Source organism: Drosophila tropicalis, unplaced genomic scaffold (genome assembly GCF_018151085.1).
Source record: "Drosophila tropicalis isolate 14030-0801.00 unplaced genomic scaffold, ASM1815108v1 contig_694, whole genome shotgun sequence".
Lineage (NCBI taxonomy): Eukaryota > Metazoa > Arthropoda > Insecta > Diptera > Drosophilidae > Drosophila > Drosophila tropicalis.
This window is the reverse complement of record NW_027173176.1, coordinates 1,934,339-1,948,595: the sequence shown is the minus strand read 5'-3', so window position 1 is coordinate 1,948,595 and position 14,257 is coordinate 1,934,339. Positions and strand designations below refer to the sequence as shown.

Here is a 14,257-nt window from a genome sequence, read left to right as displayed (position 1 = left end):
ACACAAAAAAGTTTCAGAGTTGCCAGGTTCGCTTATGTATATATTTATATGGAAGGATGGTCGTGGGTGGGTAAACTTTTTGTCAAGCTTTTGACATTTCATTGTTGTCAACTTTTAACTAGTTTTTTTATGTTGTGATTATTTTTAAATGCAAATTCGCGCGCGCTCTCAAAAAAGAAGGCTTTATACGGGTATAAATTTATATATGTACATACATACATACATATAGGATACATATGTATGTATGTACATATGTGCAAACACATACAAATAAATGGTATTTTTTGTATGTATATTTGGACACTTTTCTGATTCATCTCGCCCCAATTAAAGCTATCGTCATGCAACTTCAATACAAATGCCTTTAATTGCATTTGAAAGTTGAAATTTGACAAATGTCCAAATACAAATTCACAAAAATTTCTATCAAAAAAATCGTTTTTTATGTCCAAAGATGCTGAAAATTAAATAATAGAGCGTGCTGAAAATGTTATACTCTTGAAATGTCAATCTAAATATAGTTCACCTATTTTTTATAATACTCTCTCTTCTGTAAGGGTATTCAAAAAGGAAACGAATTCGTTCTGAAATGTGTTAATTGTGTTAATTTGTAGTCAAATGTTTCAGTTTGATTGGCAATCGAGAAATTATTATTGCATTTATCCAATAACGTAATATACGAAGAGTATATATGTATGTATTATACATATATATATACATATATATGTATTTGTGTTTATATAATTTGGTGATATAGGTATTATATTCGTTATTTTAATTGTATTTCTCTCGCCTTTCGACCAACCGAAATCCAGTCAGCCGAGAAATGTTCATAGTTGACAGACATCTAGCCAGTCAGCCACAGACACTGCCAATGGAAATGAATTGAAGCTGAAATGCAAATTCATAAAACGAAATCCATAAAGACGATGGAGCCAGGCAAAGCACAAAATCATAAACTCTCTCATTGAGAGTCGTAAAATGTGCAGCGGCCTGGGACGGGGGGAGTTAATGATGTGCCTAAGCTTAAATTAAAACAAAAAGGAAGAACAACAACAACAACAAAAAAAAAAAGAAAACAAAGCAAAAACACTAAAAGGTCAGAGGGGAAAAATTGAAATTATAATGAGTCCCGCACAGTGTGAAATTATTTTATAATAAAAAAAGAAAATGCCAAGAGGGCAAAAAAATATCCTATATACAAGGAAGAATGTTCCAGGCAACGGCAGATCTAGGGATGTGAAATGGGGTAACAAAGTGCTTCGCAAATGAAAACTCTACTTAAAAATAAAAACCAAGGTACTTAAAAAATTTCCTATCTTATCTAAGTGGCCAAAAGTTCCCAAAAATCATAACGGGAATTTGTGGACTGTCGGTTGCATACTTTAGGGAACGAATTGCATCTAAAACTAAAATATTGAAATTAGTTTAGATTTAGTTTTAAATTCAACAATTTGTTTAATACTTTGTTAACTAAAATATTCCTTTTTTTATTTTTAATTGAATATTTTTGTTAGCAGTTTTGTGTTTTTCTAACTCAAGTTAAAAATTTCCTTTACAAAGTCTTTAACCAAGCAAATAGACTATTTTTCTTCTCTTTTTTTTTTTCTGTAAGTAAGCTTCTTTTGAGAATTTTCTCAATTTTCTCTGCTTGTCCAGAAAAGGAAAATGACTAGTCCGGGTGAAATATAAAAGGAAAATCTTCAAACTGTGGTCATGGCCAGCAAGTTTAATCAAAAAATAATTATGAGCGACAGGGGAAAAGTGAAGTCCTGGGCTGCCAGTTGAATTACATTTGAATTATGACCAGCAGTGGAACGGGCGACCAAAACAAAAAATAAAAAGAATAGAAGAACTGATGTGCAGCAAATGAGCTAAACGAAGGCGAAGTGAAATTTGAGTGGTGCCAGTGGGATGACAAGACAAGGAGCGATGCGTAGAGTTGGCTGAAAGCAGCGTAAGACACCAAGGAAGGGCAATAACAGCAAAATTCTGTCGCAATTTACGCAACAAACAGAGCGCTGAAAATTGCACAGACGCGACAAAAGGCAACCGCAAAGGCATGGAGCTGGAACTGGAACTGGAGACCGAGAAAGTTTATGCGAAAAACAGACAATTAATTTGTTTTGCAACGCAAAAGGGACACACACACACACACAGAGCCAAAGAGTGAGAGATAGAGAGCCAGGAACAGGACACCAGGATCCAAGGACGAGTACTATGTATGACGACAACGGGGGAGAGGGACAAAGGCGAGAGGCAAGCAATTTCGTGCTTGTTGGCAAAGAAAATTTACGTGGCAAAGACAATTGGGGGGATAGCTGGCAACAGGACAGGACAGAGGACACTACAGGACAGCCTCGGCCGGGACTGGGTAGACCAGGCCGGGACCAGGGATAAGGATACAAACGGAACAGAACAAACAAACAGAACATGACCAAAATGGTCAAACATTTTACGCTTTTTGTTTAATTAAAATGGCAACAGGCTTTGACTCTTAAAGCAACAACGGCCACAGCAGCGGTTAGAGGCAGGACCAGCAGGAGCAGGAGCACGAGCAACAGCAGCAGCACCATCAGGATGCGACCAGGCAAAAAGCAACAGTAACACAACCAGGTCCTCCGCAAAGTCAGCGCTTTTTCAATTAAACTTGCATTTAATAAAAATGTACTAAAAAACAAAAAAGGAAATAAAATAAAAAACAAAAGGAATCCACATTAGTTTGCTAGCCACTACTGCCATGGATATGTTGCTTATCCTGCAAGGATGTGTCCAGAGTTTACATTTACCCAATACCCCATATACAGACAAACAACCATGGTAAACTTATCTATGAATACAATAATGATTCTCTTTTAAAATTTAAATTAAATAATTATCATTCTCTGTATGTTGATACCCGAACCTCTGGTCTTTGTTTTAAATTTGTAGGCTCTGTAAAAACATGAGACAAAGCACGTCAAATCCTTGAATTCGTAGAAAGGAAAATAAATTTAATAAAGTTAATTGAATTTGTGACAATTCTGATGTTCCATAGACAATCTTACCCTTCCAGAACCATCCCAATTATGAACGATGCTTGTGAGTTTTCCTCCTCATGTGTTTCAAATTATTTTTGTTTATTAAATTATTAGTTTCCGAAAACGCAAACTTTGGCAAAAGAAAAAAAACATGTTAAGAACTATGTGCAAGTGTGTGTGTGTGTGTTTGTGTGACACATAGCAAACTGTGAGAAATATTTGTCCTGTTCTCCACTCGGATCACTTACCTGACTGCTTTGCTCGCTTCTTTTCCTTTTATCACGTACGTGTTGGCATATCAATTGACGTTAGCCAACCAAATAACTGCATGCATTTGTTTTCGCCCAAGAATTCAGTTCATATTAAAACATCAAGTGGAGGTAAACGACGACGGCATGAAATGGAGACGGGTCGAGGAGATATGTCACCGCTATCGCTGGCAGCTAAAGTCATGGTCATGTCATGGATAACACCACGAGGCCCTCACACACACACACACGCGACAGTTCCATGCTCTATGCCAAGCTAGTATATCACGTTCTTGTCATTTAGTGAATACCACTTCATAATTCAATAAAACAATAAAAAAAAAAAAACAAGAAAGAGAAGCCAAATCCTTACAAATTACAACAATCAAATCATATCAAAGTGTGGATGCGTGTGTGTGTGTGTGTGAGCGTTTTGTGGGTGTAAGTCTGATTCGGACGGTTTGCATGGGGTTGGCTCACCATCATCCCCCATACACAACATATTTCCATAAATTGGTCACAATTTGCTCGCTACTCAAACATAAACACAAAAGCCGAGGGGAGGACGTGAAGATCTCCTGCCACACACACACACATGCATACTCTCTCCTTTCATAAGCACTCGCCGCCACATCAGAGACCAGGAATAGAGCGCTAAGGAAAAGGAGAAATGATGGCGCAAACGATAATCGCCATAAAGCGAGTGCCAGGCTCAGGGGGATACGTGAGGAGAGAACAGATGCTGTGTTTCCACAGACGTGGAAAGCTTTTGCTTTGCTTTTTTATTTATATTATATATATTTCTTTTTTTCTCGTTTCTTTCTTTTTTTGTTTTATTTGTTTTTTTTTCTTTTGTTCATGTTGGTATCTCGAGTTTGGTGTATAAGGTTCTGTATAAAATATTCATATATATATATATATATATATATGTGTGTGTGTGTGTATGTGTGTGTGTGAACACTTGCGTTTAGGGTGGGTGTTTGCGGGGGTGGGACTTTGGGGGTTGCGCGATTACTTTATCTGATCCGAGACGATCGTATATGCAGATTTCTATCCCAGAACTAAGCATATACGATGGCTCGAGATAGATGAAGATTGAACAAATAAATAATAATTATGAGTCCAGACTCCGACTCCAAAATACGCCGCAACACAGTGGTCGGAGTCCGGCAAGTTACGAGTATTACAACTTATACATGGCATTCAAATTGGGCCCATGCTGTACCATGGCATCCTTATGGGCTTGATACTGTATCTCCATATCGCCTAATTCAAGTAATTGCTTCATATGATGTCCAATCGATAGAATGGCCTGTTCATTAGCCGCATCCTTTGTCCAAAGAGCTAATTAATTTCAATGGGAAAAATTCAATCCCTTATTCATTTTTAATAAAAAAGGTGATACTTACATAACTTATTCGCCTTATTACGCACATTAATGACGGCTCCACAAATTTGATCAGAGTAGTGAAAACACTCGCCAAGAATGCACAATAGCTGCAATAGGAAACTACTATTAGACCAGTTTTGAGTTTTTGGGATATACAATGAAAGCCTCTAACCAAATCGTGCCACATCTTATTGATAAAGCACTTGGAGGCTTTTTCCAACAGCATTATCCAGCGACCGCCATTCTTATTCGCTTCATCCTCCCACATCGGACTTCAGAGTGGCCAATAACAAAATGGATCGAATCAAATTTTAAGTTTTAGTATTAATCGTAACTAAACCTTACCGCACTCCCTGTTTGAAAACCATATAATCATTAAAGATCTTCAAATCAGACGGTGGCTTTATGATGTAATAGACACTGCATATATGAAATGAATCTATGAAATCATTGAATTCCATCAATCGATATATCCGGGACCAACCTGAAGAAATCCTCGACAGTGTTAAAGCTGGTCACCTCGATCAGCATATCAATCCAGGATTTGTTACGATCGTTTTCCCAATGCCATTGCGTCCAGGTATGTTCCAATGGATGCTTGACGGTCACCTCGTAGTCAATGAGGCTGACAACCCGATGGAACGATGGCTGCAGTGCGTGGCTCTCTTCTTCTTCTCCCTCATCAGCGTAGTAATGCAATCCTTCTGGACTGGGCATCAACGCAACGCGCTTGTAACCTGTGTACACCATAATTATTATTTGTAGATTCCTCCTTCAATCGTTTTTTTTCCTTTTCCTTTTTTGGGGGCAGTTTATTTGATTGTTGCAGTTTAAGTTTTATGTTTTTTTTTTTTTTTTTGTGAAACTTTTTTTTTCGAAATATTAACACTTTTATGAATATTGTGTTAGCACCGTCAGAGTAAAACCTATACTGCCGGACAACAAATATTGCTGAAGGATGTTGAAATTTGCGAAATCGAAATTAAAACCAAGGACTACTTAACCATAAAATGTAAAAAAGAACAAGAAGAAGAGGGCTTTAATTACCGATCTTAATCGATAATCGATAACGACAAGCAACGCGTTAAGGTTCAATTGCCACAGTGTGGCCATACTGTTGTTTTTCCACATTAATGGCAACACTTCTTAATTGCCCAACACTGAACACATTGAAAACACTTGAGGCCGCGAATGATTTGTCATGGTGCTGCATAGACAATAAGGAAATACTATCATATCGATCCTGAACTATTCGAACTCCATTTGCAGTTGGAGTACAAGTGGTAAGAGAGTGATATATGGGAATTGGGTGGTGGGGGTCCAACCACAAGCACACATACACACAATGGCGCTGCAGCCACAAACTGTGTCTGTGTCTATCAATTGAAATGTCACGCTAATAAAATAAAATGCCAAGCCAACCTAGACTAGACTAGCCTAGCCTCTAGCCAAACCATACGATAAATGCACAAAAATAATAAAATGTGACTCAAATGAGGGAAGACGACAGCCAGCAACAGACAAGAAGCAGTTCTGTGCGCATGTGTGTGTGTGTGTGTGCAACAGTTTGGCCTGCAGTCAATAATCGAAATCGACTTGGGCTTGTGGCAATAAAAATTTGTCTTCGCCGCTTAAGTTTTGCGCCTTGTTGCACAGACAGTCGACAGTCCTCCTCTTCGGCTCCGGCTCCAGCTCCGTCTTGCTGACTCCTCCTTCACCTCCTCCTATCGTTGCAGATAATAAAATATGTGGAGCTGCCGGTGGTACATACATACATACATACGTTCGGGGTAAAGTGGCTTTGGGGCAACGTTGTAATGTGCACCATTTGTTGCTACGGAGATGGTGTAAAAAATGCCACCAAAGCCACAGTGGCTTCTCCTTCGGTTTTTGTCTCTCTCCCTCTGACTCTGTGTGTGTGTGTGACTACCTCCTGCTGGAGCTTGGTCCTGTTCTTGTGAATTATGTTTTGGCCAAGTTTTGGAAACAAAAGTGTTGGCAATGTTCCTAGTTTGTGTGCAACAAATAAGTTGCCTGCTTCAATTTACTTAAAAATTCTATTTATTTTTTTGTCTTTTGGTCTTAAGCAGCGCAGAGCAGAGCAGAGCACAACCATCATCAGATGGTAAAGGAAAGAAACGAGAACCACGAAAAGTAGTTTCAACCATTTGGTGGCCGTTTCCAGAGACTTAAAGTTTTTGCCTTGTTTTTTTTTTTTTTTTTTTTTTCGTCTACGGGTGCAGAGATATATTCTCTGTTGATTGGGGTAATAAATATCAGAGCAAATGGCAAATTGAAATGGTCGGGAATAATGAGCTCGGAAATCTGCAGTGATTTTGCCAGTTCCACAGAGAAGACATATTAATATATAGAATTAAATGTATCTTAGATTTATGTAGTATTATTCAATAGCTGCAGCTGCTCAAATTTTTTATACCCTTGCAAAAAGGGTATATTAATTTTGGTCAGAAGTGTGCAACGCATAGAACGAAGCATCTCCGACCATACAAAGTATATATATTCTTGATCAGCACGACGAGACGAGTTCAACTAGCCATGTCCGTCCGTCCGTCCGTCTGGATCAACGCAAACTCCTCCTAGACCGTAAGAGCTACAGAGCTGAAATTTTGCACGTAGGCTTGTATATACTGCGGCGTTGTATATCTCGGATTCAGCCGGATCGGACCACTATATCATATAGCTCCCATACAAACCCCAAAGTCACGAACAGTGACTTTTCTCAATAACTTCGTTATTTTCTATGCTATTATCGTGAAACTTAATATTAGAGAGTTTACTACGCCTATAAGCGACTATGCCAAATTTGATCAAGATCAGGTGACTATATCATATAGCTCCCATAGGAACGATTGGTCGAAAACAGTGACTTTTGTAAATAACTTCGTTACTTTTAACGCGATTGCTTTTAAATTAAACATTTCTTAATTTAATATATATGTTAATGACTGTGCCGAATTTGATAAAGATCGGGTGACTATATCATATAGCTCCCAAAGGAACGATCGGTGGAAAACAGTGACTTTGATCAATATCTTCGTTATTTCCTATGATTGTAGGCCTTTCTTTCTCAAGCTTAAGCCTTTTTAGATAAAACGTTCTTCCACATTGATGGCTAATAGGTAAGGATAGAGTTACCAAAAAAGTTGCAAGGGTATACAAACTTTGACGCGGTCGAAGTTAGCCCCGGCCCTCTGGTTTTTTATATTTATAGATATTGTGTTTCGATTAAATATAAACTGCTTAACCGATGAGTTTGTGTTGTTTTGTGGTCTTTTTTAATGAAAATGAAATTGTTTTAATTTTATATTTTTATTTCTTTCTTTTTTCAGGTAATACCTCAGATGAAGGCAAATGTTTATTTGACTAATTACTAAAATGCTCTTTTTTTTTTTTTTTTTAGTTTCGTTTGCAGTGCTTAAGTTTATAAAGAAAAATGCAGTGTCGTTTATGCGGATAATCGAGTTTAAATTTTAAAAGTAAAATAACTACTATTAATTACTATTTTTTTGTTTTGTTTTTTGAAGTGTAAACTTATGATGGTTATAAAGTTTATTTTTTGTTGTTTTTTTTTTGAAGTGTTGTTGCAACGAAATGGCCATAAAAAAAACCAATTAGTTTCAAATTGGGACTCATAAATTACTTATCGTCAGTAATACAGGAAATAAGAAGAAGCGTTTAATTGAATTTTGCGTGGGTAAGTACATTTAAGTCCTTTACATTTCAACTATTCCCTTTATTTCCAGTTTACTCTATTCAAGTTCGAATCAAATGCTTAGTTATGCTTTGTTAAATTTGACTTGCTGCAATTTCTGCTCAGGTGGCAATATTTTACAGCTTTTTGCACTTTCGTACGGTTGAGTTGGGTTTAAGAAGTTTCGTATCTAGTATGTATGTATGTACAATATGTAGGTACATGGTCAGTAAATCTTTTAAAATATTGCTATGTTGCTTACACAAAAAGCAGCAGCAGCAGCATCAGCTTCGTTTTAGCTTAAGCGCCTTTTGCTGAGTGCCATGGCAAAAGGCAGTAAAAACGCCCACAAAATGCTAAGGAAAATCGCGCAAATAAGTACCAAGACTAGGACCAGGACCTGGAAAGAGGAGGAGGAGAGAAGGAGAATAGGAGAACTCTGAGCTGAACTCGGCGTTAGGATGAAAGTGAGGAAGAATCTCCAGCTCAGTGCAGACAAGCGCATGCAAGAAATGAAAATGATTTGAAGCATTATGTTTGCCTCCATTTTTCTTCACTTTTTCTTCTGATTTTTCTTTTTCTTTTTTTTTTTTGACTACAAAATTGCTTTGCTCTAGCATGTTGATTGTAAAAGATTTCAGCGTTGAGAGCACAAAAGCAGGCGATGATGTACGAGACACGACGCATGTCGTACATTTTGCACCTTGAGAGGGCCAGTGAGGAGCCAGCACAAGCAGAAGGAGCAGCCGCAGCGCAGCGCAGCGCAGTGTTGGATGTGGAGCGATGGAGATGGCAGCTTCACATAAAACAATAAAAAGCCATGGCAAATACTAAGAAAAGGAAGATTTTCTTGTAACAGCGCCGCCTTGGGGGCGGCCCAACTGACAAAAGCTTCCTGTCTGTTGTCCTGTCAGCATGTCCTTTCTCTCACCTCAACTCGACAACTTGGAGAAGACAAAAAACAAAAAAAAAAAAAAACATCCTCAAGGTGTAACTGCTAAAATACATAGGTGTATGTATGTACGACAACGTATATTCCGCTAAATACTTTGGCCAAAGACACAAGGCAGAGATGCCTTCTGGCCAAGTTGGCGGACGAGGAGAGACTTTTGCCGGAGTCAGGTGAAAGTCATTTCACGCTAAAGATTAAAATAATAGCAGCGCGTAAATTAAACAGCCAGTTGAAGCCAGCCAGAGTCGGAGGAGTCGCGGGATTCATTGAAGTGGCACAGTGGCAGCCATCGAGCCATCACAAGACCACATCCTGCACATCCTATTCTATTGTATGAGGTCTGCACTAAGATGCTTAGCAGGTACACGTCTCCGTTTCCATCTCCGTGCACGGTCTCATCCAGCCATCCAGAGGCATGAGGGGTAACCACATTGCGCACTGTCAGCACTTCATTTTCCAAGCCAACATGCCGCGTGCTTCACTTAATGCTGCACAGCATGGCTGATGGCGGATGGATGAGAAGAATGGGAATGATGGCCACAGAAGAAGAAAGCGAAACGGAATAAAGTTGAAGAAGGAAGATGAACACAATTTAACGGTGGAAAGGCGAAGTAGAAGTCTCTTCTTCATCATGCACATAACTACAAAAACGAGCAGCCAACCGTCGACATGCTGCATTTCAGTTGCATTTTCTTTGCGAATACTTAACGTTCATCAGGAGATTGCTCACAAATGTGTCGAAAATGCTTTGCTTAGTATGTCCAACTAGTGTTGGAGAGCAGACAATGAGTGAGATGTTTTAAAATACAAAGGACCCAAACTCTCTTAATTGAAAAGAGTTTAAAAATATGCCTAAAATAATAACTAATCGCCCTTAGAGTCCAATTTCTATAATGACATTTTTGTCGCCTGTTTTTTACGCATTACGTATACGTACATGATATTATGCTCGCTTGCGATACAAATGTGTATATCTGTGTGTGTGTGTGTGTGTGTGTGTGTGTGTGTGTGTGTGTGTGTGTGTGTGTGTGTGTGTTTTTGTGGGTGTGCGGTGAGGTTTGATGGGTGAATTGGGGAGAGTTTGGGTGTTATAAAATGCACGTTTGGGGGTCTGAGGCAGAATGCATTGGTGTTTGTTTCGTTGAGCTGCCTTGGCGCTGAGTGTTTGTGGCTTGTCTTTTCCGACTCCCGATCTCCCGTCGTTGTTTTCAGTTCTCCCCGCTTTCCTAACCTCGCCTACCTATCGTGGCTCTCATGGATGGCAGTATGCTTAATGCTTTATGTTTGCCAGCTTTCAGCAATCTTTTGTTGTTGCTCCTGCTGTTGCTGCTGATGCTGTTTTTGTTGTAAGGTATTTTGCTTTTGTTCGATGAAACGTAAAAATAGCAACAACCAGAGCAACGAAAACTCATTTTAGACAATGCCCGCATAATTCCAACAGATGAGGAATGAGATGAAGAACAAGTAGATGAGGAAAACCAACCGTCTTTTCTCTGTTTTCTTGTTGCTGCTGCTCATACTCTGCAACTTAAATGGGGTATTTAAAGTTTAATAATGTATGGAAATACTTGAAGTATAATTCCCATGAACTCGTTTGTTAAGGGAATTTGTATTCCTTCATGACGCCAGATTTCAAATGGCAAATTGAGTATTAAGATTAATTTAAATAGAGTATATCGAATGTCGGTTTACAACCTTGACTTTTGGGCGGTAAGGAAGAGTATTTTTGCTTGTTTTGCTGCTGATGTTGTTGTTGTTCTTGCTATAATGAGGTATTTCCGTTTTTGTTGTGGCTTGTGTTTACATTTCGTTGCGTTCGCCCATACAAAGCGAAACCGCAAGAAGTTTCTTTACGCGCTGTCAGTTTTCATAATGAAAGTGGATGCTGCTATTGCCACGCATGGCACCACCACTCAACCACCCATATCAAAGACCACCATTGAATGCCTTGGAACCTACCCCAACAGTTATTCAAGCGCAAAATTTTGCAGCAATCTGCCGACGGACAGCTAAATCCCACATATGCAAAGAAAAAAACAGATACGAAAAAGCAGGGAAACTTTCTTTACCCTGCAAGGATACACTTTCCTACCCCCACCACTCTAAAACGTACAGCTTCAACTTTTAACCCTATCATGCCATGTGGTATGCGTGTGTTTGGGGGAAGCACGATGAAAGCCTGTTGCTCCGTGCTGTTCTTGTTCCGGTTGGCCCTGGTCATTTACGCCCATTTAGCCACATTTACCAAAGTCAACAAATAAAGTCCAAAACTTTTCTCTCTCGCCCCAGTTGAAAAGAGGCAGAAGCGAGATAGTAAGAGGAATGTCCTCCGGCTTGGACCGATAATTGGCAAACTTTACCAGCTTCATCAGAAAATTTGCTTTAAAAGACCCATTAGATTCGTGTGGCAAATCAATCCATCAATCCCCAATATCATGATGAGTTTCAACATTTTCATACATGTGTGTATGTGTATATAGACTTGACACAATCCTATTATATTGTCATAAAACTTGGGCCGTCTTGAAGTTGCTTTGGCCCCCTTTCTGCCTCTCCGACAACGCCCTGTTGCTTAGTCAAATGTCATCAAAATCATCTTCAGCAAAAGCTGTTGACACAATTTCGGGTTTCAGGCCTCATTAGCGCTCTTCAAGTTTTGTCTGCCGCGGCACTTTTCGCTACTTTTCGTGTCAGCATCAGGTGTCAATTTTAATTTAGTGCCTTTCCCAAGGAAGTGTCATCTCTGATGTTTGTTTGCCTTTGCGGCTGTTGGGTTAGGTTTCCGTCAATGTGGGGGGATGGCTCGGTGGCTTGATGAGGAATGTTATAACACATTTTGGTGGCTTGCGGCTCTGCGGTTAATGTGCCAAATTTTGGATAACTTCAAATTATTACACAATGACAAAGGCGCTGACGGGGGACGAAGGTTAAGGAAAGGCAACAACGGATTGCAATTGTAACAAGGAAGTTAGGAAACGAACCCAGATCATTATGGACAGATGTGAAAGGGTTTCATTATTGAAAATTCTACCAATTAACCAAATTTTTCTTTCTCTCTAATCACTCTCTTCATATGAGAGTAAAGTTAATTCATCCAACCGGTCTATAATTAACTTTAAGCATATTATTCAGATTGGATCTGTTCGGTTAGCCTTCTCTTCTCCATTTGCATGGGCGGAGCTTAGTTAATCCGCTTGGCAACTGCCCTGCCGCTCATTGATATGCTTCTCCATGAGCAGCCACGAAATGTAGCAATAATTGAACGCATAGTTCAAATAGCCATAAAAATCAAAGCTCGCTAATGGAGCAGCTGAAATATGTGATGGCCATTCAGCTATGAATGCTAATCCATTCGTTCCAGACAAAAACCATTCCATTCACAAAAAAAAAATTTTTTTCAAATTGAAAACGGTTGTTGTTGATTGTAGTTGACGTTTCTTTTTGTTTTATTTCATATTGCAAAATCACAAGGAAGGACAAAATAAATGCCAAAAACCATGAGATTCATTCATGGGGGCTTTATTTGTTTTTGGTGGCGTGGTGTAGGTAACGATTCATTTCATTCACCTGGTAACTTACTTCTTCAACAGAAGAGGAGCAGCAGGGGCAGCAGCCACAAACGGACGGGCCACATAAGGAGAACTGTAGGCCAAGGGCGAAGTGTAGGCAGCTGTATAAGCTGGAGCAGCGAAACGGGCAATTGGCGCAGTGTAGGCGGCGGCGTAGGGAGCAGTGTAAGCAGCAGCTGCCAGAGGAGCGGTGTAGGCGGCGGCAGCAATTGGTGCAGTGTAAGCAGCTGGGAAGGCAGCACTGTGGGCCACATGATGAGCGGTGTAACTGGAGGCATAGGGAGCCACATAGGCGGCACTGCCTACGACAGCGGGTGCAGTGTAGGCCAGAGGAGCAGCAGCCAATAATCCAGGCTTGGCAGCGGCCACAGCCACAACAGCGAAGAAGCAGACGGCGAACTATGTATTTACGGAAATGCAGGATCATAGATAGAGATTAGGTCTACAAGACATGATTATAATGATGATGCTTCCACTTACGAATTTGAACATTTTGATTAGCTGTGGTTTTGGTTGTCTCTTAGCAGATGGATGACCAATTGATTTGTGATATACCAACATTGACTGCTTGCCTCTTTTATAGCCACTTACACTTTTTTGGCCAAGCCAACTGATTGGCCATGCCACTCACGTACAGGTCGGACCAAGTCAACGACTGAGTGAAACCATGTGGCGCATGCGCAATTCTTGGCTCTTCGCTTGATAGTTTTCGCTTGGGCCATGTCTTGTCTTTGTCGTCCAATCGATGCGTGCCTGAGCGTCCATTACCTGGGTATATGGAATGGCAGCTAACTGGCTAAGTAGTTGTGGCCGTCCGTCGTGGTCTTCGTCATTGTGTCTGTGTCCATGACCTTGAGCCGCCGGACTGCAGTTTTGTTTACAATTTAATGGGGTTTTGCGGGTTTCTACCGCCTACACTTCTGTATTTTGACAAACGGTAGCGGTAGCTACTTAAATGGCGTGATTTATGGTTCCACAAGCCGTGATTGTTGTTTAAATATTTTCACTGGAAAATTATATAATTAGTGTTTTTTTTTACACTCTATGGGCAATTTAAAAGCCAAATAACAAATTTACCTCATCTTCTTATTCTTATGAGGTTCTTTGAACATTATAATAAATTTAGAAATCTGTTAAAATATAAGTCAATATACCAATATAGGCATTAAAACTATTGTATTGAATATTTAGAATTAATATTCAAGCGACTTACTTAGAATTTAGTTGTAAGTTGTAAAGTTTAAGTGAAATTTTGCCAAAGTTCTTTATAAAAAGATGTTTTAGTCTCTTTGGGTTCGCCTGAAATTTAAATAACATAAATATCAAAAAACATTGCGAAAATGTTCCAAAATAGTTCCAGATTTGT

General features: G+C 39.4%; 2 protein-coding genes across 2 annotated transcripts; both read right to left on the bottom strand.

Annotated features, from left to right (window-relative positions):
• Positions 1-4,130: 4,130 nt before the first annotated feature.
• Positions 4,131-5,681, bottom strand: eIF4E3 (eukaryotic translation initiation factor 4E3). The gene is made up of 5 exons (XM_068292951.1): positions 5,143-5,681; positions 5,004-5,078; positions 4,831-4,930; positions 4,678-4,765; positions 4,131-4,612 (listed from the first exon to the last, which is right to left on the bottom strand). The coding sequence occupies exons 1-5, from the start codon at positions 5,406-5,408 to the stop codon at positions 4,452-4,454; spliced, it is 690 nt and encodes a 229-aa protein (XP_068149052.1). The 5' UTR covers positions 5,409-5,681; the 3' UTR covers positions 4,131-4,451.
• Positions 5,682-12,897: 7,216 nt separating this feature from the next.
• Positions 12,898-13,383, bottom strand: LOC137579309 (vitelline membrane protein Vm26Ab). The gene is made up of 2 exons (XM_068293037.1): positions 13,372-13,383; positions 12,898-13,290 (listed from the first exon to the last, which is right to left on the bottom strand). Exons 1-2 carry the CDS (start codon positions 13,381-13,383, stop codon positions 12,898-12,900), a joined length of 405 nt encoding a protein of 134 aa, XP_068149138.1.
• Positions 13,384-14,257: the final 874 nt, after the last annotated feature.